At 39.3% G+C, this 27,139-nt stretch overlaps 1 protein-coding gene across 11 annotated transcripts in view; it reads right to left on the bottom strand.

Annotated features, from left to right (window-relative positions):
* SPHKAP (SPHK1 interactor, AKAP domain containing) overlaps window positions 1-27,139 on the bottom strand; it is a 97,404-nt gene that overhangs the window by 18,318 nt on the left and 51,947 nt on the right. For all 11 annotated transcript variants that reach the window (XM_035335255.1, XM_035335256.1, XM_035335257.1 and 8 more), the window contains 2 exons: window positions 5,027-5,086; window positions 1,836-1,970 (listed from right to left, as the gene is read on the bottom strand). In XM_035335255.1, the coding sequence (XP_035191146.1) occupies window positions 1,836-1,970; window positions 5,027-5,086 (195 nt within the window). The remainder of the gene's footprint in view (window positions 1-1,835; window positions 1,971-5,026; window positions 5,087-27,139) is intronic.

The raw sequence follows: 27,139 nt of genomic DNA, 5'->3' as shown, positions 1-27,139 counted from the left end.
TTTTTTTTTTTTTTTTTTTTTTTTTTTTTTTTTTTTTTTTTAATAGCCCCTCAGGAATGGTTACTGAATCAGACCTAAGCATATGCTGTATTGTGAGAACTGTTATTAATAACAGATGCAGTCTTAGAGCAAACATTCCCATGCTGTTTCTCCAGTCCACAGTTTGCAGGGCTGTGCTTATGAAACGGTATGAGGATGATGCAAGTCTACTTACAAATGAAGTTCTCCAGAAAGCCTAGCAAATATAAGGGCCAACATAGCATTTGCTTATCTATCCAATAAAGCTCACTATCTCAATGCAAAAGCTCTACTCATCTTACAGAAGTTTAGGTTAGTTTTTATTTCTCTGTTACCTACGCTATGTGAAGGCTGCTAGTCCCAGTGGCCACGTTCTTTTAGCACTGGGCTGACTTTATTTGGGATGCAGTGTCATCGCTGTGTGCACCACAGAGGCTTCCCCCAGCGATGTCCGGCTTGGAGCACCTCTACCCCCACCCCAGGCTTGTGTGCTTTTCTTTTTAAATCTTTCTCAATTCAGCCACTAGTCACAAGTGGCAAGGGAGCTCTGCGATCAGGTAATTTCTCTCTTTAATGAGCACCTCATTGGTATAACATAAAATTCAGTAATATCTACAATACAGCTGTTCTAGTGCCTGCCTCATGAAGATTTACATACACAAATCCGTGTCAGTGGAAGAAAGTTTCCTGACTTTTTTTTTTCCTTGCTGCAGTTACCTGTTCATTTTTAAGCTAGTTAAACAGTTTTGTACTGCAGGACCCCTCTGCGGTTTTAATGAAGTGGTTCCCAATTCATGCTTAGGCGAATGAGATCAGAATCAGACTGGAAATACCAAAGTATTTTTTATTCTTTTTCTTTGCACAGACATGAAGAGAAAGAAATAACAAGATAAAAGTGGAAAGGAGTTTTGTTTAAAAAAATAAACAAACAAAAACCAAACAACCCCCCCCACCTTTTTATTATAATGAGTTAAGTTCCTGGAACTTGTGTGTTGAAATGCCTTTAAGCAAATGTTATCATTTGCTTCCTTTCTCAACGTGGTGCCAGTAGGAGGAATTTTTGGCCTGCAGTTTCTGATTATGGAACATTTCATTGGCAATAACAGGGTGAAGGAGTTTGTGTGAGAACTTTGCCTTTAGCTCCTTTAAATGTTAAGTTTTGATTTATGCGTTAATTACTTTTTACGTTGACAGAAGCTAAATGAAGTATCAGCTCTGATACGGTTAATGTGTCCTGGTATTTTCAATTGTCATATTCAGGCTTAGCGTAGCCTCTAGGATTTTCAAGCCCTATTGTCAGTTTTTTTCTGAGGTCGATGTGTGGGACCAGATGGACTGGGAACAAAAGTAGGAAGTAGAATTCAGTAGTAAGAAAGACTTCACTTGAAAGGGAGTCTGTAGGAGCTGTGCCCTGTTGTAGCTGCGTGTACAGGAAATGTTTTATCATTCCTTTTCCCACTCTGTGCTGTCCTTCTGACTCCTGCTACTCTACTCTTGAAATCTGGGATTGTGAATTGCCTCTGCCACCACTGCCTGCCTTCCCTGAAGTATCAACTGTTAATGTGGCTTACAGCATTATCAGCTGCAACCCAGATATCTGCAGGATCTATGGGGAATAGAGGGATCGCTCCCCCATCTTTGTCTTCCCCGCTCTTACACTTAACCTCTCTAAAAAAGTCTATTTTTTTTTTTTTTTGTTTGCAAACTCCTACTCAGTTCTTAAACTGGTATACAGTCCCTGCTTTCACCTTCCTTTTTCCAGTTTCCAAATTCCTTCACAGCTGTGATGTGGTCCTAAAGAAGAGTTTGATTCCTACCTGGGGAACTTCATAATCAGCTTGAAGGTTTCCTGAGGTTAATCCACTCAGCAGGACGATTTCATTTTCCTTGGGTGGCTGTACATTCATAGAACTGATGAGCTTGGGGAGATTTGGAGAGACGCTGATCAGTTTCTGTAGTTTGAAAGACAGATTTTGCTCTCAGGTAATGAAGTCTGAGTTGCGCAGTTATATTCATGAATAACAAAATGTAATACAACTTAGGCATTCCTTCAGAAAGCTTAAACTTCATCAAAAGTGGAACTGGCAGAACTAAAATGCACATTCTTTCAAGTCCCCAGGCCGTGACCACGGTGACGGTGTAAACTTCTGCACAGCACTCCAGTAGGACAATTTGTCATCCCTTACTCTCTAGCATGTGCTAAAGAGCTTGATTGCCTTTGCACATCTAAATGCTTGGCTTTCCTACTACAAGAGAGTTCCTAAGAGACTGAGAACGCTGTGTGTGTTGCTGAATCTTTTCAGGTTTAGACAGTAAGGATGCTAATGAGAATAGGGCAAATCTTTCAGGCATGTGATAAGCAATAGCCCAAAGGGAAAGTTAGCTGAAAATTGCTGATCAAACGAATGCATTTCTAAATCTGGAATAACAAAAGTATTTAATACACAAATGGAATATACACTTCTTTGCTGCTCCACTGGACACTTTCATGACCTTTCATTTGTAACGATGCAATCACTTTCTGTCTGTCATGTATTTGCTGGAGCCAAAGATGGCAATAACAATAACATCAATCGTGCTTTGTAACACAGGAGATTTGTACTGCAATACTGCTACCGTCCCAGTGCTGTGCCAGTAAATATCTGTGCTCATTAGTGTACAAAGGCCAGACGAGGAGGACAATACCTGCTCTAAGAGTGCTTGCAGTCCTTTCTTGCCAAGGATCTCAGTGTGCGTTATGAACAGGGAATCAAGGACAACCCGTTCCAGAGGAAGTAAATACCACTTCCATTTTATACATGAACACAACTCATCAAATGGCAAAGCCATTAAGGGAATGCAGATCTCACGTTCCCAGCCCCATGCTTTAGTTACTATGCAATTCAATGACACTTTACTTTTTCCTTTTCATCTTTAGAATGATAATCTTGCAGTACTGTTATTTTTCCTCAGAGTGAATTAAATTAGATATAATAAAACTTTCTGGCTTAGCACATCTAATTCGGTTTTGGGGAACAATTTACTTTTCAGTAGACTGATCTTCAGATGGGGCTAAGTATTTATATTTGACATAACTAAATTCAGCACTTCAATTCAGTTTGACATTTCAGTATAGCTCAAAGAAGTTCTCTTTTAAATTATAACCTTTCTGTTATCACACACATTTCTCTACATATCTCTGTCTTCTACTGCTTAAATTGCCACATTCTATCCGATTTTTTAGGTACAAAATTATGACATTTTGAATTTGCTTTTTGTTCAGAATAAAAAATAATGGAAAGATGATTATGCTCCTAAAAATTAATAAAACCCCCTCCAACAGTGTAACCCATTTCAAGGTCCAGAGGATAATGCAAAATCCCAACAGTATCTATTAGTAAATAATGATATATTTCATATGAATGACAGCTGTGCTAACATCTTTAAAATTCTGATGTGAAATGCTTTCACTGCATTAGTGGGTATTAAAACCCCACCTCACTCAAAGCCAATTGACATTAAATGCAGTACTACAAGAATACACAATGCCCGTGCTAGCATTGAGTATTTTATTATCTACAATGAAAATTAAAATATCAGCCCTAGTCACACGCAATGAATGTATTGAGTATGCACCAGAAAGTGCATTTTTAGAATGAGCCCAAAAGGTGTGGTTGTGCTCGTACGAGTCATGGGGGTCGGCAGGGGTGGGCGCCCTGGGAGGCAGCGCTTGGGGGGCTGCGGGCTCTGCTGGGATCGAAGCTGCTGGTGGCCACATGAAGCGTGCCGGTGGTGTGTGCGCTGCTGCTGTAGGGCTGAGAGGTAAAAATCACGCTGCTGCTTTCAGAGGTGATTTATATTTGTGAAGGAATAAACTCATCTCCAGCTATTGTAAACAGTGGCTGCATTGAACTAGTTTAAGGATTAACTAGCAAAATGATTGTTTATTAGAAAACAACCGTTACTTTTGTGGGATCAGTGAAGTTAAACCTCTCAATCTGTTCTGCACAGTTAAGCTGCTGATTCAACAGAAAAATCATTTTTCTGCAAGAAACTGTATTTATTTTTGTCATCTGAATTTTCACAGTTCTGGGATGTAGAAAAGGGCATAGAGAAACAGTTCTTGCTATTTTACGACAAGAGCCAACTAGGTCCCTACATCGGTTGTCCTCCCATGAGTTAAAATGGTCCCAGCAAACTAACCTAAATGTTTTACTGAAGAACTCCCTGGATAGCCAGGAGACCATGCCTTTGAGCACTTACCACTTACCACTGCCAGCAGCTACCTGTCAGGCATAGGCGCCAAGCCAGGATGATGGAAATGAACTGATAAAGGAAGATGTAAGCTCAAAATTGATTATCGGGCCATACCTTTAAAATGTGACTTCCTCAGGTTTGAGAATGCTTTGGAATGAGCATACATATTTTAAACAGAATATCATGATATAGCTTGTCTTAGTTTTTGTAAAGTAACCAAGCTATTTTTTTTTCTTTTTCCTTTTTATATATGTATTTAAATCCCCCTTTTTTCCTACCCCTCTAAACTTTCAGTTAAACAGGTCAAACACACCTTTAGTTCCGTTTTAACTGATCTTTTCCTCAAGACCACACGTTCAAACCACCTGGAGTTTGACTGAGTGAGATGGCTCAAATGACTAAAGTCTCAAAGGCTTTTTGACAGTAGCAAAGAGTGACTTCAGAAATGATTTTGATGTATTATGGTGTCAAATCAAATAACTGGATGTATGACACATCCAAGTCTCTGACAAAACCATGGCTGAGCAAGAAGTCCACTGGCAGGATAAATGCTGTTAATTCACAGGTTGCAGTAATAAAGTAGGCATTTCTGGGATGGGAATAAGAAAAGATACAAAATAGGGACAGGCGTGGAAATACATTAATTTCATGGTGCATTCCTTTCTGTAAGAGCTAAATTCTGTCTTTGAATTGTCCATAGAATTTTGATCTGGGTTTGTTTTGGACTGGTGTTTCTGCGTTCTTTGTACGTTATTAGGACAGAAATTGTTACCTGTTGCATTTGCTCATCGCTGCAGTCATCTCTGTTTGCATCTAAATTCACAAAGCAAACCTGAAACAAGAAAGAAAACAGTAGCTTACAAAGTCACGCTAGAATGGTAGGAACTCTTTTTAAGTCAGTTTATGTTCCTTTTCTACCCTTGTAGCTGAATACGTGCAGTGTTTTCCCAGTGCAGGAAAAGTTAGCAAAGAGAACAGCAGAGCTCTAAAAAAAGTACAAAAAAGGGACAGAAGAAAGATTCACGGCTTCATCTGCTCTGACAATTATTTCATCTGATGAATGGGTAAATGTTGCCAATAAATTGTAATACAGGGGTTAGAGGAAAAGATACAGGAAATACTGAAAATGAATTTGATCATGTGTCAGAAGTTATTCATGTCTTGCTTTCCAATGAATTCCTCTTTTCAGCTGCTTGCTGCTAAATCTTTTGTGAGTGCAAGTACTGGTATCTGTACAAATTGAGAGTTTCTTCTAGAGTTTTCTCCATGTCAGAGAAATACTGTAGTATTTCTTCCTGACAAGAAGTTCATAAGCCAATCTGCAAGCAGAGGTTTTCAGCTATTACAGCAGGTAGCAGAGAACAGCTTAGTATTTGTTAGGTTTATGTGTGATTCATTGTTAGATACTGTTTTTAACTATGAGGTCTTCTACCCCTTCTCTAGTCACCATAAGTTTCAGCAACCATTTAGTGGCAGTGAGACTGGCTTAAATAGCAACTGCAGGTCTGAAAACCATTTCATTTCTGAAGATGACTTTTTTTTTTTTAATTATTTTTTTCAAGACTGGAAGGCCATTTTCTCCTCTACCTTTCTCTTTGACTTAAAAGCAAGGACTCTAAAGCCAGGATGACCATCTTGTTCCTGGTGTTGCAGATCTCTCTCTCACTGGAAGTTTTGGAGAGTTTGTTTCAGTTTAAACCAAAGCCTGGCACAGATTCAGGGTTGAACTAATGCCAAAACTGTATTCCAAACAAATTGCAGATCCAGACTTTACATTCTCTGAGTTGAGATTTATTTTTCATTAAGCTGTAAATATTTCTTTCCCTTACTCCATGTAAAATTCCCCTAGAAAAGTAAAATGCTCTGAATTACGTCCTTTACCAATATTCTTGTGTTAGGCACCCAAGCTCATCTTGTGTGCCTGCTTTTAACCCAAGACAACGTTGATTTCAGCTTATATATGCACGTACCATATGTACAGATTATGACCATCTGCAGCAACAGCCAGCACAGCAGATGGAAAGATCCAGCCAGGCCTCCCGTTATGAACCAAAAAAACCCCAACCTCAGTAAGAAAGCTTTAGCCCTTTAGAATGGTTTAATGGCTTAATGCATCTTTATATGAACTTAAAAACATATTTTCCAACACTTCTACAATTTCAAGAAAATATATATCTCTGCCTGACAACGTCAACAATCAGGATGTGCCCCAATCATCTGTGTTTCGTGGCTGGCTGAGTTTTAAGAAATAGTTATTAAAATGTTGAAATTATGGAGTATTAAAAATACCCTATAGCAATACAGCGTGGTAGTTGCATAATGTCCTGAACACATTACAGTTCATCACATGGACAAAAATCTCTTACTTTTCACTGGGATTTCACATGCAGTCATCTTGCATACAGGCAGTAGGTGCTTATTACAAAGCCTGAGGAAACTACGCTGTGGCACGCACGCTTTGGTGTTCACAAAAGTGGTACCTGAGTCCACAGGTGCATGGCAGTGTGTGTGTTCCAAGACATTCATTTGGCAGCTGGGGTAGGAGTACTGGAAGGCATATGGCTGGTTTCTAGTCCTCTCAAGCAAGCTCACTACTGTACCGAAGGCAGGGCTCTTGCTTAGGACCTTTGTTTTCAAGCCCTCAGAAATGTAAGGTCTAATTTTGCACTGGATTAAGTGTAAAGGCTTTATGAAAAAGCTATGTTGGAGCAGTTTTGTCTGTGCATAGGCATTTGCTACCTAGCCCTTGGTAGGATGGTGTGCTGTATATACCCTGGTACTTCCAACAGGGACTGCCATCCTAAAAGCGTGCCTGTTCCAAGCAGCCCAATAAATCATCATCTCCGTTTCATGTGCTGTGGATAGCATGTAACTCACTAACGCCCCGGGAGAAGAAATAACAATATATGCAGGACTATCTGTTAAAGTCATATCCTGTTTCCTTCATCTACATTTTATTTTCAGACCTCAATGAAACAATTATGTAACACCAGCAGCAGTACTGAATCCAGTTTCCAAATACACTTGTCAATTCCACTGACACTGATTTATTACACTGTCTTGTCACTGTAGTCTCTTAGCGCTTTCCTGTTCTGTGCATTTTACAGTTTTAATCGGAGGCAACTTTTACGCAGAAATAGTTTCAGACCAGTGAAAGGCACTGAAGAACTGGTTTACTTCTTCCTATCCTTTTGCTGTTTGCGTTGAGATTAACTCTGCTTTGAGTAGGTAGTGGGACTAGATGAGCACCTCGTCGTAAATGAACTCTTCAGCTCCATCCGAGCAGGCTCTGCACCACTGCTACAGTCTAGAACATTCACTGTGAGGATGTTAGTTCTTGGAGATGCTTCCCTGGGGGTGCTTGAAGAGAACACCAGCAGTCTGAAGAATCTCTGTCAGTAGGTGGAGTATGACCGTATAAAGACAGTATCAAAATGCTGAAATGGTGATGAGAAAATTCAGGTGGCACAAGCCACGTCATTCAGGCCACTCTGTTGCTGTATATATAACGGCTGATTGCCATCAGCTTTGGACTAGCTCATCCAGGGTCACTAGCAGGCTGGATTTGGTGCCATACACCCCAGCATAGGCTCAACTTCTACGTATGTGCATGGATTTGTGGTGGAAGTGAGCAGAACTCACTGTGTTCTGTGCGTGCTGGTTGCTATATCCATGTAAATGCTGTCCAGAAACTAAGCTTACGGGGACCTAATGTCCCAGGTCTGTGCTGCTCTGCTTGTTCCATCCTCCCTCCTGTCTTCTCTCACAGGACCAAGTCTATTTAGATGTGCAAGGTTCCAATTCAGACAGCTCAGGAGGGAGTTAGAGGAAATAACTGGTTTGGGACTGCACTTCAATGTGCCTATAAGACCGTAAGACTCATGTTTAGCTTCCTAACAGAAGTGAAAAAGATAATTAGCCCCAGGAGAGATTATAGGAGAAAAAAAATTCTGAGCAGGCAGTTCCTGGGTGCAAAGTAAAATATGGTTTAAATGCCAAAGCCTGAGGACATGTGGGATAAAAAAGCGTGTCCTAGGAAGGCTGAGTAATTGCTGAGATGGAGGCTGGTAGCAGTTCTGTATACAAAACCAGCCTGAGAGCTGAGCAGTATGCAGTCCTCAAGGGCAAAGAGCTTGAGCAGTGACTGCACCTTCATAGCAAGGAGGGCAAGTTCAAATTGTGTTCCTTGCACCTTAAGCTTTCCCCGGTGACACTCAGTAGTGATTTCATTCTCTTTACAAGTTAGCAACTCAGAGTCCAATGGTGGGAGGAGGAAAAGGGCTGCGTGGCAGGGCAGTCGGCCACCTCTCCTCCTGTCCCTGTCTGTGTAACGTGGGTATGATGCTCTCACAGTACAGCTTTTAAATTAGTATTTACCTGACTCTGCTAGTGCCCTTGCTGTGTGAATGTGAGAAACATTCATCTCACATCAGTGCAGTGATGTTTTTCTGACTTTTTTAATACATTATCCTTTGAGACACTGAAGGCCTGGAGTTTATGACCACCTTGTTTCCTATCTCTATGACGGGCAGGTGTTGTCTGTTCTCAGGATGTGGGTTGTTTCTTTTCTTACATGCTAACATCCTACTGGAACACTTTATCCTTTTTTTTTTTTTTTTTTTTTTAATTATTTTTTTAATTTGCAATTATGAAGGTAGTGTTTGTGGAGAGGGTTGTGAAATTTTACAGCAACTATGATTGCTTTGTCAGTTGTCTTTAAGAATTTAATGGAGTGTCTGACCTCATTCATTTCTGCTCTCAGCAGTAACTCTGCAATGTGATGGCAGTTTTGGAATACTGAGCTCTCTTCTCGTTTTAATTTCATTGGTACAAAAGTAGGAAAACAATACAGCTGCTCTAAACTTATAACAAATACAAATAATGTGCTCTAAACTATTAGAGCCAAGTCAGAGTCTCCTGGTTTCTAGAAAGATAGTTTAAACCAGTGTAATTTCCCCACAGCACAGTAACCAAATATAGTGAATCCAAGTCCTCGCTCACTAGAATGGTGTCTGAAGTCAGCAAAAGCTCAAGCAATGGAGCTGAAGTCAGCAAAAGCTGAAGAAAAAATGTTTTACTTCATGCATCTGACTCAAAGCAAACTGTAACCCACAGGAAAGAGAAGTGGCAGTATGCCATGTTTTGTCCAGAAATGCTCAGTACTTTTTCTCTTTGAAAGTGACCAGCGACATTTACACATTTTTGACTTATATTAGGATGGCACAAAACGCCTCTTCCAGTAGGTTCTGGCAATGCAGTGATAGAATTATTATTTTTTTTTTAAGATCATTTGTTCTGATGGTTATCAAAATTCTGATCTGCAGGATTCCCTAAAAGAGCTTGCAATTTATTTTCATTTGAATTATTTATGCCAATGTAAAGTTTAAATAAAAACACTGGGACATCTTGTGATCTGTAAGGGCCCCTAATTATTGATCTGACTGTTCTTCTTTAAACTTGCAGCTTTTTGAATCTTATAATTCCAATAGAGTTTCAACTGACATTTAATATTTTTTCTTACAAGGTCAAACAAAATATCTGCAAAATGATGATTTCTTAATAAATGTTCTAAAGTTTCATGAGATTACCCTTTCATTAATAATTAATCTCATAATTTTGGGGATCCTATGAGTTTTTTCACATCTAGGCTTGGTACAAAGAAGTCTTTTTTACTTGAAAGAAGTCTGCTTGTATAAGTTTTTGGGAAGCATGTGGCTTTGGTCATTTCAAAACAATCATTTACTAAGAAAAAACCTTCTATAACTGATGCTTGAGGTGTGTATGGATAATGAAAAGCTTCTGTCAGGGTTGCTCTATGACTCAGTGAGACTTGAGAGAGTAGAAGTCTCCCTGCACTGCAGCTTCAGAAATCAGAGGTCTTGGAGTAACTTTGAGTTTGATGGGAGTATTGTTTCTGACGACACACTGACCTCCATGGAAAATATCTATGTGTTGGGTGCAGAACTTCACAGGAATGACCCTGCATCCATCAAGGCCAAAAGCAACATCCAACCTAATATTTCTATTCTTTGCTTGTCTCCCATGAACATTAAAAGATTTATGTTTCTACATCACCATTTTAATTTGCAGATTGGGGTCAAAAATAGTCCTTGCTGCAGAAGGAATAAAAAGTATTATGGCTCATGTAAGACCACCGAGTTAATGTACATTTCCATAAAACCTTACATTAACATTAGTCTTCTTAAATTACGTTTTTGCTAGGCCTTATGCTTGCTTATTTTCTTTCTTTCTATATGCATTTAAATGTCATGTACAATATTAGAGAACTACATAATGTAAGCATGAGTTAACAAAGCTGAGAACTCTGATTTTAAGGCTAGCCTGAATAAAACAATGATACATCTAAAACAATAAACCCTACTTGATACCATAATTTAGCTTCATTTTAGTTAATCTCGTCTTTTTCCATTTCCTATGTGTTAAGATTGTTGACATGGAAAAACTATGGTTCCATCAGACCATGGCAGGGGATGTTATTTTCAATGAGGATTTGTTCCTGAGCAAAATAATGAGTGTAGATCTGAGATCAGTTTGTGGGTGGCACAGAAGCAAGTCCTGCTCCTTCTCCTCCTTCAGCTTCCTTTGATCTGCTCAGCAGGGCAGGCCAGTGACTGTTACCCAAATCTCAGTACAGCCTCAAACAGTGTGTCAGTTACAGGACTGCTTCAGGAAAGACTAAACTTCATAAAACAGTACTTCCAAATTTTAGACACTTTTGGGAAAAGATGGCGTAGAAATTGTTGAAACTTTCAGTTGTCAATATGCCATGAAGTTTTAACTGTTGTAGCTAACTCTAGGGCAGGCTCTGTTAAATAAATGCACTAAAGAATATAAATTATTTAATGGTTTGGAAAAATGATCTCTTTAACAATGAAAGCAAAGTGAAAGAGACTCCCTGCAGCCTTGAATTTCCGATTCTTTGGCAGTCTCTGCTCAGACCAGGCTTGGTAAGCCAAGAAATATAACTGCCCATAGTCTACAAAGCCAACCAGATGCATTATTTAATCTTATAATTAACTGAAGTGGGGAATTACTACAATCTTGGATATATGGAGAACATTGATGGTGCATCAAATGAATGTTCATATTTCTGGGACAGCTGAATATTTGTCTACTATTTCTTAACACATCTAGATAGTCTCATTTGGTACAATGTTGCTCTAAAGTACTATGAAAATCAGTTATTTTTGCTGAAGACATCTGCATGTCGTGTAGAATCAAGAAAGGTAATTAAAAGGAATAAGTGCATAAATCCATTCTTCTTATCTGCCCATGTCAGTTCTATGGCGCATGAAAGAGCGGGCATTTTCAGTGCTTGTGAGAGACAGCAAAGTAAATGCTGTGAAGCCTAATATAAAAATGCAAATATTTTTGCTAAACAGAGATATCAAGTGAAAATACTCTATAGCAGTGTCTACAGGGGAATGATTAGCCACAAGTTCCAGCTGTTCCAAGTCTCTGGGGTGTATGATTAGCAGGTAGTACCAAAGCATAAGTATATCCATCAGCTGGATGGAAGGAGTAAATTGTGTTAAAAATTCAATGTAAGCTGTTAGGTCAGAAGTTAAGATAGAAATATCTGGAAAAGTATATATTTAACTGAGTGAGCTAGCTCTTACATTCAGTAATGTTCATCATGTCATGATGATACTTAGTATGATGTATTTTTTCCCTTTTGTAGTACAATGCTAATGTGCATAATGGTTTAGCCTGTATTTTTCGTATTTGTACTGTCATTTGCACTGTGGGGAAGTTCTGCTACAGATTAGTGTCCCCTGAGCATAGGTGCCTTTCCTCTGGGCTGCAGCAGAGGGGAAGGACTAGAGGAGTAGTACTTTGCAGGGCTGCAGTCAAATTCAGCAGCACCAAGGTTGTCACAGCTTCTGAAACAAGTCTCCTGATAAATATCAGCTCAAAGCCTTCTGCAGAAAGGATTTCAGGACTGGGTCCTGTGTATCAGAAATTGTCTCTAGATGACAAACAATCCACTTTGCTACTTAGTGTGATCCTTCTGTAGCACAGGCACACCATACTGTAACTTCTCTCTGCATTTGAGAAAATGAAGTGTGAACTAATTAAGGAAGGGAACATGGACATTTGCTGGTGGACTTCAGCTGGTGGCATTCAGCCTGCAAAAGACCAGCTACAGCTGACCAGTGTTACAAGAAGCAGAAATTACTTTTATAATGGAAACAGTTTGGTGAAAGTGTTCGTAGCTGTTACCAATAAGGTGTGTGGAACTAACATAGTCATTCTAGATACCTCTAGGTGAAGTTGAGGTACAAATAATAATAATAAAAAACTCTTATTCTGTAAATGAACCAATTGATTCTTTAAAGACTTTCTCACAGAAAACAAACTCTTATCAACACAGCTAGTGGTTTCCACTGCAATTCAGAAGATAACATATCCTGTTCTAGGCACTGAGTTGACAACATATGGCATGGTCTCTAAATTCAGCAATTTAGTCTCTAAATAAAGCCTTAAATCTACTAACTTACAGGAGTTCAGTTACACAAGGGCTACTGAAGATAAGGCACAAATTACTAGGAAAAACAGAACATGAAAGCAAAAAGACAGAAACACTAGTGTCAGAATTGAGCATTAGTCCAGCATCAGCAGAAATGCCCTCTGCTGTGTGGGTCCCCTCTTAACAGTGTGTTTCAGACCAAGGGCCAATTCCCCAACTTCTCTAGCTCAGTCTTTTGCTATGGCCTTTGCTCCTGCTGTGGCTCACCAATCTCTATTTTCATTATTTCTGACTAAAGTTCTATAATAAAGATAACATACGGTTTGCCAACAGCTTTTGTCATGTCAAACTAGGCCTGTAAGGCCTGACCTCTGTTTCTGCTGAAGGAGACTTGCACAGCATCTGTCTGCTCACACACACTTTATAAATTCCAGGGCAGCTCTGCCCCAGCAGTTAGACAGGTTATAAACTGAGCTCTGAAGCAGCAAGATTGCTAGAAAAAGTAGTAGTATTACGTGTTGTTGTGCGTATGAAATGGTGCAGAAACCAGCTGAATTCCTGATGGGATACATGAGTGCTGGAATTCAAAAGACTCACTTACCTATGTAGTAATAGTTCAAGGTTAACTTTTTAGCACCTTGAGATTTAAGCTCTGATGGGCACTTTCCCTTCAGAAGACCCTTTGTGAAGGTGCAGCCTTGTCTGGATCCTGTGCTGTGCAGGAAGGCGCAGGCTTCACACACAGCCGCTGTGCTTACAGCCTCCCAGTGCCACCTGTACTCATGAGGCCTGTACAAACTCCTATCTCTGGGACCCCTGAACTCTATTATGTAATTAAACAGACGTCAGCCAACAACTTCAAAAGCTACTGCAGGTTGTCACCTGGGCTCACCTAGACTGTGTGTCCTCATAAGCTATGTCATGACTGGAAATTAAGATCTAATCTCCAGCACGCAGAATGGTAGCTCTGAGTGGCATACTGGATCCCACAAACTGTGGAGGAATCGCAAGAACAACGCTGGTGGAGCAGAAGCACCAGTTCCTCCCACTGTCAGCACTGGTGGTGACACAGTCTGTCTCCTGATCAAGGCTACCCACCCTCCTGCCTTCTTCCTTCTTCTCACCCACCTCCCACATACCATCAGGGCATAAGTTTGACTTGGAAAAAGCTGAAGTCCAATGCTTAATTTCTGCTGATGGTGTCTGTTGCTGTGGGAGATTGTTTGACGTGGCTCTGTGAAGACACTGGTCCCCTCTGTTTTTCTGTTTAGGGCTCTCAGAGACATCAGGGGAGGCTCTGTTGCCAAACGTGTCCCTGAAAGGAGTGATCTGTCTGCTTTTCCGTAAGTGCAGGTTTACTTTGGTGCTGCCCTCTCTTGCTCTCTGCCTATTTTTAGAGGACTGTTTTGTGTAAGCATCCATACAAAATATCTAAGAAATCACCATCTCTGATCCCACAAATTTTTTGGAAAATGAAATCATGAATCACCATGCCTATGATGCTTGGAGAATGTGTTGTTCAGTCACATTAAAAAGATCCATCAAGTCAGTTAATTTGACATCTTAAATGCATCCTCTCAAAACCCTAAATGCCAGTGCATAATTAGAAAGAAAGGCTTGACTGAACTTCGAGATTTCCTTTTTTCCCCCCTTCTCTTTTATTCATTTGCTCCCCCCTCAACTTGGATTTGCTCTTTCATTGCTCTCAGCTGAGCCTGAAACTACTGTTGCTAAACAGGCAAACAGAAACTGCAGTTAGGCTTCTTTACTGTCGCTGTAATCCTAGGTATTCTCTTTATTCTTAAAAAAAAAAAAAAAAAAAAATCAAACTAAATTAACTCTAATTCAACTACTTTGTCAAAATATTTTTATGCACACAAATCCACAGCTACTTTGGGACAATGTTTTGCCTAATTATATGTAGTTTTTGACAGATACAGGTCCTGACCCAGTTGAAGTATGATTTATTGATTTCCAGAATCTAGTACGAAATAGCAAAGATAAATCATTTCTTCTCATGGAGTTCTTTAAACACCTTTCAGGGGAGGGGGGAGAAAAAAGGGGGATGTGGGAAATGGGATCTGCAAGAAGTTATCTTTCCCAAATACACTGTTTAAGAAGCAAGATGGGAAATTCTCTTAACTATTTATAATGCATAAAGTGATTTTAACTGGAAAGCCTCATTTTGGTGAATTTGACATTGATTCTTTCTAAATGCTTGGAAAAATTACTTTGAAAAGCATGATTCTACCCACGTTTGTATAGCATCAGTTGAAGAGAACATGAAAGGTCTCAGCTAAACATATTCTGCTGGAATCTGGAGGAGAGGGCCACCACATCAGAACTGTCAATACCATCCCCAGCCCTTGTGTCTGCCAAGTAGCTGCTCTTCTGCACTCACCTATTCACACAAGCTCTGTATTTTCTGAGCTAGACTACACATCTGCTGAAATTGTGGATGTTTTTCTACTAAGTTAAATAGCAGGAGACAGAAATAAAGATCTTTCTGCCTATGAGTCAGTTAGATTCTTAGCTTTACCATTCCCATTTTTAAGCTCTGAAACTCAGAAAAACTGAGATGTTCATTCTACATATATATAAAAATTGGATTTATATAACTGTCAGGAGAAAAAAATACCTGAAAAAGACTGGGGTATTTTAGAGTTTCATAGCTTCCAATTTATCATATCTAAAATGACAAGGCTGAAAATTAAAATGATGTTTCTGGTCTAAACTTTCTTCTAGTGCTAAACAAGCTTCTACCAGAAAAATGACTGCTTTACGTGTAAGCTTCTTAAACCTGTAGCTCCTATGTGAACAGGACTGTGAGGCTCCCTGCCATGTTTTCTGTGGCTAATCCCCTAATTCCCTAATTTGGGCTCATCCCCTAATTTGGGCTCTCATTGCAGTGTGACACACAGAGGTCGGCAAGATCCTACAGTGATGATTAAAGTCAGGGCTTTTGTAGCTCCCAGTTTATCTGTGGAAGAGCAAAGAGATGAGAAATCCTGACATCTCGTTGAGTATTGGATTGGATCTTTCTGGAAAAGGAGCAAGAAAACCTCTCAGCCTGAGCTAGTTTGCTGCAACACTGCCAGGAGCAGAAATTCAGGTAATTTCAGAAGCACTGTGTGGTGTGGTTCCTGATTGTTCTCTGACTTATGTTGATACTTCAAGAAAGGAAATCTCTCTACAAAACAGAATCCCCATCTCTGCTTCTCATAGCTGGTGGTAAGTTGTTCTTAATTGTGCTAGGAAAAAAAAAGTCATATGCTAATACTATGATGATATAATGGATGCTATATGGACAGCTGTAGTTGATCACTCAGTTCAAAGGACATGTGAACATGCACTTTTTATGTACAAGGTTCTGAATTCTGGAGAAGAAAACAGTCATGGCAACTAGGTGTAGCAACTAGGTGTAACTTCCATTGAAGATAAGCTTTAAGTTCTGTATGCTAAGAGCTGAGGACCAATACAACAGGGGGCACAAAGCCATTGAGAAGGAATTGCAGCCCTAGTATGTTCTCATGTTCCCTCTCACTCTGTCATCGGGTATGTGTGCTTATAAGTGTTGTAAACAACTGCTCATTTTACTTTAAAGGAGTTTGCTGCAGCCAGCAGCAGACTGAGCTGGCAAGGAAGCAGTTAGCATAACTGCCTGGGGGCAGATGGGCTTGCACTCACCCAGGCCTGCTCACTAATTTCTCAGCTGTTTTAAGACATAACTGTGCAGTCACATGCTCCCTAATGAAGAGGAAATGAGAATTATTTTAAGTATGTGCGTGGCTTTCTTGTGCATACAATTTCATAATATTTAGCAGGTGATCTTCATTCAGCTTCTATATTGTGCTTCTTTAAAATATCTCTAATAGAGCAGTGAGATTTGTGACACCCACATTATAATGCATGTACAGGAAAAGGCATTTTCTTATAGTTTCTGGGAGAAGGAGATCCCAACTGTTAACAAACTGCCAACTGAAATTTGCTGAGTGTCAGCTAATATTCTATAGTGTTCCCCCACTTTTTTTTTTTTTTTTTCTGTCATCACAGTTATTTGGCCTCGTATAGCTCCACCTCTGAGTAGCTGTGGGAAGCCAGCTGTTTTTTGTTTCCTACCTTGCTATTGAATTGGTGTGCTGTCATGGGATGGAAGAAGGCAACTAGTTAATTCCCAAGTGTTTCCCTTTCCTGAGCAAAGAGAGAAATACCTACTGAAGAAGAATGTGTTACAAGGGTTCATGTCTCCTTTCTGTAGAGATCTGAGATTTTGCAAGAAATCAAGAAACTAAAAATTACCAGTTTTTTTTTTTTTTTTTTTTTTTTTTTTTTTGTGGCAAGTATTTGCTTTAAGTTTACATTTTTCCCCTTATTAAATATTGGTTTCCCTCCATTGGCTTTCATTTCTTCTTTTTGGAGGCACTAATGGTTGAGTACTAATTGAGTACATCTCAATGTTTTGGTAGATAGGAGACTGGAAATGGTATAAAGGATGTAGTTCTCCTCCACACACAGTGGAATTTGATCCGTAATGCTTAAATGGTTAAAGAGGATCTTGAGTTGAATGTCTTATATGAGATGTTTGGTATAGTATGATAGTGACTCAGGAAAAAAAAAAAAAAAAAGCATCCTCTGGAAGACAGAGCTAATTATCCATTAACATTTGGATGCAGTGCTTGTCTCACGTTAATTTCCATGCTTGCCAAAATGATTCTGGCAGAGGAACCAGCTGTAAAATGTAGAAATTAAAAAATATTAGTTTGGAAATACTAGATACGCCACACAGCTGGAAGCAGAGGCAGTGGTATTATACATGTGGGAGGATTCACAAGTGGTAACCCCAGTATACAAAGAAGCTCAGGTACACCTTCTGCACTGTAACCTCAATAACTCAAAAGGCTTTATGACAAGGATCCCTCAGCTATACAGTGGTACCTTCCTGACCTCACAGAAGTGAGATCAGCCTACTGCAAACCAGCAAAAAATAGGACAATGGCACTCTCTGCTCATAGTTTGTCCAGAAGTTCCTTTTATCATACAATCCTTTACATGAATAGAGGATGACAGTTTCCCACTTTAGCTGTAAGTGGAAAAAGTCTTTTACCCCCTTCTTCCTTTCCATCTTCATTAGGATGGCCAAAAAATCACATTACTCTCTTCATATTCTAAAATCCAAGGGCCTCTCTCTGGCCAATGCATATATGCTACAGAAACAACCATCTTATTTCTCTGCCATACTTAGAAAACTGAATTGCTGTGACTTTGATACAGACTTTTAGGATGTGCATAAAGGAAGAGGTGTTAATGGCTTTCTAGCTAAAATAAAAACAATAGATTGAACTGTATACCTTTTCATGCCAGGTAAGTATTACATGATTGGTTCAGTTTGTCAATTTGTCTTCTGTCAGAGATCTTGTAACTCTTGTAGAGATGCAGGACACCTATAACCGTGCGTGCTCATTTCTCCTGTTGCTCCTTAAAATGCAAAACCTATAAGTGTTCCTAGTGATGGCATCCCTACAGGGACACCTCTGTGGAGTTTAATGGGTCAGAACCCCTATACCTGAAACAGGCAGCGTGTGCAGATACGGATTTGGGTTCAGAAAGACTGTGGTGACTTGAAAGGCTAAACAATTTAAGCAATTTAGTGTCAGTTAAGTGGGGCTATTGTATTGTGCCTAGCATCAACCAACAGCTCAAAGGCAGGAACAAAGTAGCAGAAGTCTTTGAGAACATGGCAAAAAGGTAAGGTAAGCCTTTAAAAAATCTCTCTCTGCCTTTGCTGTAAGGGGAGGAGGAAAATGGGACTGGGAAACAGCACTGTGGAAATGAAAGTGCTGGAGCACATCTTCTATTGATTTGCTTTAATCCCCTACATCCTTCACTACCTTGTACACAGGGTTCAAGAGGCTCACTTATGTAAAAATCTGCCCCATGCAAAACTCCTGTCTGATGTGCAGACAGGGTTTCCAACTTCTCTTCCTGCAAGCCCTAAGAGATCCTTTCCAAGAGGACACAACCCAGTATATGCTGTCTTTTGTGAGTCACTCAAGTTCACATGAATTAGGTCCTGATGTGACCTGACGGGACTTGGAATTTAGTCCCAATTACTCTTTACAAGGTGCATATCTCAAGCGACTTGGTGGATTTATGAGTCTTGATATTTTAGAGACTACCCCTATTTTAACTGCTGGACTGCAATAATGAATCATCCACAGCCATCTCCTTGTAATTTATTGCCTCAAAAACAGCTGTGAATATTTTCTTCCCATTAAGAGTTATTCCTTTGGGTTTGATGTAATTAATTGTCACTTATGACTTAAAGAAAATATGCCAATAAATATTTATGCCACATGCCCCATCTGTTTTCTCTAGTGCCCTGTACACTTGACGTTTAACAGATTTCTGTGTGCCTCACGCTGCAGTTTATGTTAGAGGGAGCCTGTGGTTATGGTAGCAGCAGGCAGTTATAGATGTCCACTCTGGAGACAGCACCAGAATCCCATCGCTTGAGACATCAGACCATGGAGGCACTGAGAATAGGATGATTTTTGACATGCTGATGGGAATACAGTGCTAGCACACTATACTACTGCACTTGATCCTTCCAATTTTGTGTAACCCTACTTATGGCTTTGTCAGAGTGAGGCTGAGCATCCAATTCCCTTAAATACAGGTAGGAAACCACTGCTGTATGAGAGTATCACAGAGGGACAGGAGAGGAGATGGCAGATCCAGGCAGAACATTAATGAGCATTCAAGTCTGCAGTTACAGAGGAAAGAGAGGAAAGGCAATTGTCAATCCTCCCCCCTCCAACACCTAAGGAAACTTGTTTGCTCTATAAAATGTGCGTGTGACACTGAAAATGTGGAAATGCAACTCTTTATAGGCATATTTAATTTCTGCCTGAACATCAGCTCATATATGTAGCTTTTTTCTCAGACAAATATGTTTAAGAGTAAAAAAAGAAATGTATTTTACAGACTATACAAGTTTCTACACAGAGATCAGTGGTTTTCTGAACTGGTGATCAGTCTGCCTGCACTGGGCTCCATAAGGCAGAGAACAACAAGAGGAGTGTTTCTTGTTCCTCTGTGTGAGCTAGAGAGTGGTTCTCTGGAAGGTGCTAATCCTTACCACAGCACAACACCCACACAAGCCTGGGAAAGGACTAAGACTCAATGCCACAATCTAGCCTGCAGCTGCTGATTCCTGCTCCTTGTCAGGATATAATTAAGGTATCGTCAGGCTGAACAGGAAGATGGGACTTAAAACTAAAAATACCTTTAGTAATTATGGCTTACATCTGGAAAGCAATGGCTGGATTGTGATTTCTAAAAGAGACAATGCTGTTCTGGAAGAAGCCTGAGTAACTTCTGACTGAAAGGCAAAATAAACACACTTCTAAGTCTCATGTAACAGATTGATAAGGGTGTGTATGTAGGGAGGATAAGCATCTTCATGTGTAGGTTTATCTATTTTCTGCGGAGAAGTAGGCCTTCACTATGTTTACTAGGAAATGTTCATCTTCATTCCAACACGATAAAATATGAAGTTGTTTCAGCCACGTATGGTCACTATTCAGGAAATTGTATTTAAGGATTTTTCTGAACGATGCCTAAAATCATACATGAGTTTTTGATTTAAAACAAACAGAAAACCTTCTTTGGAATTCAAGAATGCACTTCCAAGGCTGTGTAAAAGCCTTGCTGAATGCTATCAAACCTGGGAAGAAACATCATCTTTTCTGAACCTTTGTAAGACTTATTTCCACCCTTCAGAAAGGGCATGCTCCCCTCCTCTGGAATCTTTGGAGAACATATGGGCCTTGATTAAGAGATAACAAAATGCCCCAGTGCACAGATTTTCACATCCTGACCACCTGGTAATTACACTAAGAAGTTACTTGGAAGTTATTCTCATATGAAAGAGGTTGATGTAAAACATAAATAGGTATATTTGTACCTAAACTTCTAAAGACACATAATGTCAAATCTTTAAACAGACTTTGGTGAAGAAACAGATGAAAACCACTCGTAATATACTTTGACTATAAAGCACACATGCTCTTTTCCTCAAAGTACACCTTGCCAAGGATTCTCCCTTTCTGCATATGTTATCATTCAGTTTGAATTAATTTGTGAGAGCTGTTTCCTGGATGTTTCTGTCCTATCACTTGAGTAAGTACTGGCATTTGTCTGACAATGCTGTGAGCTGATTCAAGGAAGAATTGGCCAGAAAAACTAATTTCTTAATTTCACAGTTGCTTTTCTCTGTGGCTTGACTTACTGCATGTTCATATGCAAGGGCAGTAAACAAGGCAAAGCAGGGGATGGGGGAGATGAGACCACAGAAGCTCCTATTCAACCAGCTGAAATTAGTGTGATGGCCTTAACCTCCACCTGAATCTGTTTAGAAACTTGATGGCTAAACTACCACAAAATTGACAATACCTAAGCATCTGCTTAGGGTGGCCAAGCTATGCAGTATCAAGGTGAGTGATCAGTTCTGAAAGTCCAGCTGTTATGACAGCAAAATGACATTCTTCATTGTCTCAGTAAACAGAGATCACAGAAAACATGATCTATAATACATCACCTGTTTGTTTTCTTAACAGTCTGCTTCCTTTCTCACCAAGACAACAGTCTTGCCACCTTTGACTAAAATGACCATTGCTCCCTTTCCTTGATATGCTGATGTCTGTATTCTAGACATGTGTATTCTACACCTGACTGACCAGCTAACAACCCCATGCTGCAGTTCTTCCCCCTTGTGCTGATGATGGATTAGGGTTCTTCCATGCAGCATAATCCCATCCAATTGCTTGTTACACCCCCACCATCCCTGCTTCCCTAGCCATGTCATCTTCCCTTCTCCACCGTGCTCCCAGCATTCATCAGGCCACTCGTAGGACCACTGCACATGGCAGGGGTCAGGCAGAACCAACAAAAAACTGATTAAGAGGGCACTATAGCAGCGCTGAACTTGGCCTAAATTTGGGCTGAATATGTCCTTTGCCTCTACCTCCACTCTGACCATGAGCTCCTGCTGCTCCCTTGGGCTGGACCTAACCAGTATACAACTCTGTGTCTATGCATATATCCTATACTGTACGTGTGCTTGCATGGAGTACTGTGGTGTGAGCATTTGGAAGTATCGTTACAGAGTAGGAGTGCTTGTAAGAGGGAAAGTTGCTGGACTATTTCAAGAATGTTTTAAATCTTTAAACTTGTTATTGAAACTTCTCTCACCCATCTGCCTGCAAAGCCAGACTTTTTTTCAGCTATAAAGAGCCATAAAAAGATTTTAAAATGACCTTTAGTGATCTTGACAAATCCTGATACTTTAAAAACTGCTATCTTGTTATGCCAAGGTAAGAAACGAGCACTGCTTTTTATTGGTTTCTTTTGTTCCAAGTGAAGAGCAGGGATTTTCAGTCATCCATATCCATCACTGCTGTTTATTAGTGTTAAGTTTGTGTTTTTGTTACTCCAGGATACTTTGCATAAAAAATTGCAGTATTTACATCAAAGAAAGCATTTCTGCCAAGTTCTGGAAATCCCATTACCCCTGACAAGGAAGTGCACTGTTTGGGGTGTATTTTCTTGGTTCTCAGGTGCAATTCTTTGCAGGCTGGCATGGAGCGGGAAGGCCTGCTTCCCAGCCTCCGTGAGGGGACAAGATGATGGCGTGAAGCAAGGGCATGATGCTGCGTTTTGCGGGGAGAGCCTAGGGCCATTTTGAAAGAATATCTTTTATTTATTTATTTATTTATTTATTTATTCAGTGCAAATATCACTTCTAATGGCTTTCCTATTTATTACTGGACTGGAGCATAGAAGTCCAGGGGACTTCTGGAAAACTCACTGCTGTGAGTTACGCATCTCGAGTTAAATGAATGGCAAATGTCTTGCAGGACTATAATACTATCGTTTTGTTTCGTAGTTTTGCTGTACTTATTTTCTAAATAAATCTTTTCATTAAGAATTCCTAAAAGACAATTAAGATTCATCTTCAGTACTGTGGCTATGCCACCTTAATCATATTGATGCTTACTGCACAGGCAGTGAAAAGAAAAATGTCAGATCTTAAGATCCATGGAATCATAAAGGACTTTTCTGTGTGCATTATTAAGATTTTGTGCTTTAGGTGAGTTTCTGGCTAAAAGACAAAACTATAAATCATCTAAGGAAGAATTTCAGTTTCTTAACCCATAGTAACATAGACCAACCATACACGGTCAGCACTTGTAATTAAATACTCTAGCTCTGTGGAGGGAAAGTAAGGACAAAGTACCTACCAGGTTTTTCTTTTTAAATAAGATTTGCTTAAAACCACGTCCAAAGCAGCGAACATTTGATGTAGATCCAATGAAAAATAGTTGGTGATAATGTAGTAGACAAAGATATATATAATGTGAAGCTACATATATTTGATGGTGTCTCTCTGTGGGGTAATAAGAATGTCACATCACCGATATTATAATCGCGTTTGTAAGTCACTCTGTGCAACTTATGAATGATTGTGTCTTACGAATATTTTATTCTATTAGGTGGATTTTGACTATGTTCTCATTCAGTGTAAACAAACAAAGCAAGACTTGTGTAATTAAACTACACTTATAATTTATACTCTCTAATTATAATATTATCACAAAACTCTGTATTTAATTTTGCAGCAGTAAACTGTTGCAAAACAGTATTATTGCTAATCATCATTTAATTTAATGTTTAGCAATTACTCATTCTTTTAGGAGGAAAAAAATCAGATGCTAGAGCATTCTACCACATACACTCTTAAGACCAGTGTAGAAGTTCTTTGCAGGAGTATAACATTTTCAAGCAGACAGCATGACAAAATTTGAAAGGGGTCATCTGAAATAAGGAGGGTAGCACACTTCAGCGCAGGGACATTTTAAAGAGATCTGTTAAGAAGCTTCATTTCAATACAGAAATGGAAGAAAACAGCACTACAACCTAAGACCTTCATTCTCTCCCATCGAAACTTCACTTCAAGTTCACAGAAATCTCATTCTGGTAGCCTCTGGCCCCTTCCTGGTAGCCTCTGTGGGAAGTCTTCATAGAAAGCCCTTATAACTAATATTTAGTACTGTCCACCCGGGCTAAATTCCAGGGTACCTCATCTAATTTCCTAAGTGTACACAGAGAGTTGGACAAAAAATAGTTCTTAGTCTTCTACAGAAAGTAGAAAAAGACAGGACAGGACAATCTTTCAAACTCTGTTTACATCATACTCATAATACATATAACACTTTTGATAGACAGCTGACCAACGTACCACAAAGTTGGCATAAAAACAGAGAACAGGTATCATGTCTAGTTACTATTACTCCCTATGGTTCCTGTTGTTCATCCTTGCAGGTGACCACAGCCCTTGGACACACTATGGACACATTTCTTCTATTATGATGGGTTACCAGAACTTGAAGTAATGAAAAAAATATATTCCATGAACACTGTCCTATTTTCAGAGCCCAGGAAACTATGGCCAACTTAGGCAGATATGCAGTACCATTTCTCTAACACAATTTATTATTTTTTATATCAAAATGTCTATCTTTTCAGTAACCAGTTCGGAGTTTAATGGACATGTACCAAAATGCCCATTCTGATAAAAAATTCTCTTTGGAAAAGAAATCTGTTATAACTGAGTTAAATGTTTAGTGTTTTAATAAACTGATTTTAGTATACTTGGTGAGCATATGTAGGACAGCCATCACTCTATTTTTACTTGTACTAAATGTGCTAATCTGTAATGGGAGATAATGAATACAAATTTTCTGAAATCTATGTTCATATGGTCTTGTTGCATTTATAGTTACAGTAAGATTAGACCTCTTATAACTAAACATGAACTCTTCCAAGTGAAAATTGAACATTATAGCTAAATGTATTACCAGCTATCTTTGAGAAAAGCAACCATTAATGATCTAGTACATTTTAGATTTATTTTTTCCTTCTGCAAACCTAATAGCAACTTTGATTAAAACATCTATGGCACTATTGGCAACAGCAGCTTATATAATTTTCTCCATAAAAGAGAAATTAAAGTGTATTTTCAACTAAGGGCAGTAGCTGGAGAAACCACTCCATGGTCATATTCCTCCTCATTGCTCCTGTCACCACTTGTTTAGTATCAGACACTGGGAAGAACTCAGAATGAAATGCTTTGCAGGTTCTGCATATGATGCTGAACTACCGCTTAATGCTTGAACAGTGGTTAAGTGCTCCCTGTTCCTGAGTTTGCTCATGTTCTGTGCACAGCAGAATATACCTAAGGTGGGAAGAGCAATTCTTGGGGGGGAGGAGGGGGGGACGACACACGACAGTAAAAAGTAGTGTGTTTACACTCTGGTCTCCATGTCAGGTTTGATGATTAACATCAAAGTTTCCTAGTCTACTGCTTGTACTTGCATTAGTTCTGTAATATTTTAGGCACCCAAGTTAAATTCTGTCCTGCCCTACCACTCAGATTAAATCAATCAGGAGCAAAAACAAAGCTTCAGTTCTGCTAATAACAGTTTGGATAACTATTTATCTCAAAAGCCTAATTTTTCAGGGACAGATCAAGAACTCAGTTTCCAGGCCACTAAACACCTTCCATCTTGATATGAACAGTGATGTTCCAAAAGAACATTTAACAACTTAGTTGCTACATGAATGCTCTCTCTATATATTTTAATTTCATTTAATATATTCTTGTAAATTCTGTTTCTGTCCTGTGAATACAAAATCATGTATTTCAATATAATCTCTCTATTTCAGCACAATCTCTTCCATAGTTATAATTGTAAATTCAGAAATCAACTAGGTACTAAACTTTCTCTTTGAAAATTACAGAACGTTTGTGTGTATGTGTGTGCATAGAGCTGGCATTGTGTGCAGAAAGCTGCACAGGGAAATCTGGCTGTCTTCTGAGCACGCTATGCAAGTGAGCAGGCAATGGGGGAAGATGACTTGGCAGACCTTGTCTCAAAACAGATTCTAGTTATCCTCTTATCTAAGAAAGGGGTCTGCCAAGAGCTTGTAGTTTAGGGTGGAATTAGGAACCGTGGGGCAGAAGCCTCATGGTACATCTCTGTCCACAACTCTGCCTGCACACAGAACTATACCACCATACTGTCATTACAAAAGCTGTTTTCTTAGGAAGGAGTTTTGTCTTGTTCATCTTTTCTTTGACAAAGGGGACTAAAAGAAAGTTATCACCTCGCATGACTTTGTCAGGGAAAGTTGTAGACCTTTAGCACATGTGAGATTTGGGTCTGAGACTTACTGAAACACCTTATCTACAAAACTCCTTTTGGTATTATAATTAAAGTTATTTCAGTACTTCTGCCTCTTCTATCACATCTGTAAAATGGTAAGAGTAGTGCTTGTTTTCCCTACAGGGGGACTGACCAAGGCTAGATAAAACCTGATTTGTGCTTTTGAGAGGAAGAGTGATTTAGTGGCCGTATTGTGGTGGGTCATGTGTGAAGCTGTACTGGTTATTTTTCAGCTACATCTGAGAATAGTCTTGCTCTAACAATCTATATTTCTCAGTAGCACTATCCTATTAGAAATAGATGTAACTTCTTTAATATTAAAAGAAACATGAAGAATAAAGTCAAAGCTTAACATACCAAAAAGCAAGGTACATTTCATTTTTATATTATTAGGGGTATTAATTTCCTCTGAGAAAATGTGTTTTTTTTTTTTTTTTTTTTTTTTTTTTTTTTAGATGAAATACTGAATAGTAAAACCAAGTGACTGTGGTAAATGTCTTTTGCGTTAAAAGCAATCCTTTTCTGTATCAAGCAACAAGGATACCACTGATTACCTGTCTGATTACCCTGTTCTGGTTAAGAATATATTCAAGGATACTGCTCAATCAAGACACTGCTCATTTCAGCTGTAGTTGAACAATGTTGTGTATTTTCTAATACTGCAACTTCTCTGCTTGGGAGATTGATAAAGAAGAGGAAACCGAGCTCTGTCTAGTTTTGGGAGACTTGGAAATTAGTACCATTCCATCCAATTAACCATTCCTCTTTAATATCCCCTTCCTTGTTTCACCCAGAATCATCCAAAGTAGCGATGCAGAAGTCTGTTTCTCACCTTATACCTATGTGGTTGCTTACTAGCACACACTAATTAGGTTATGTGTTTTGATCACCCTGTCTTTTTGGAGCTGATAGTCCAATGGAAAGCATGACATTGAGCTCTAAAATCTTTGACCCTGTTCCCAAACTTTTACATGCTCTAAAAACACATTTTCTAAGTAATTCTGGTTCCTTGTTTGTTTCTGGTCCTTTGTTTTGTTTGTTGAGTTTTTTTTTTTTTTTTCAGTAGGAGACATGACTTCTCTGCTCCCTATTCTGCCAGTGTCAGCAG

This window comes from Oxyura jamaicensis, chromosome 9, assembly GCF_011077185.1.
Source record: "Oxyura jamaicensis isolate SHBP4307 breed ruddy duck chromosome 9, BPBGC_Ojam_1.0, whole genome shotgun sequence".
NCBI lineage: Eukaryota > Metazoa > Chordata > Aves > Anseriformes > Anatidae > Oxyura > Oxyura jamaicensis.
This window is presented reverse-complemented; position numbering and strand designations above follow the sequence as displayed.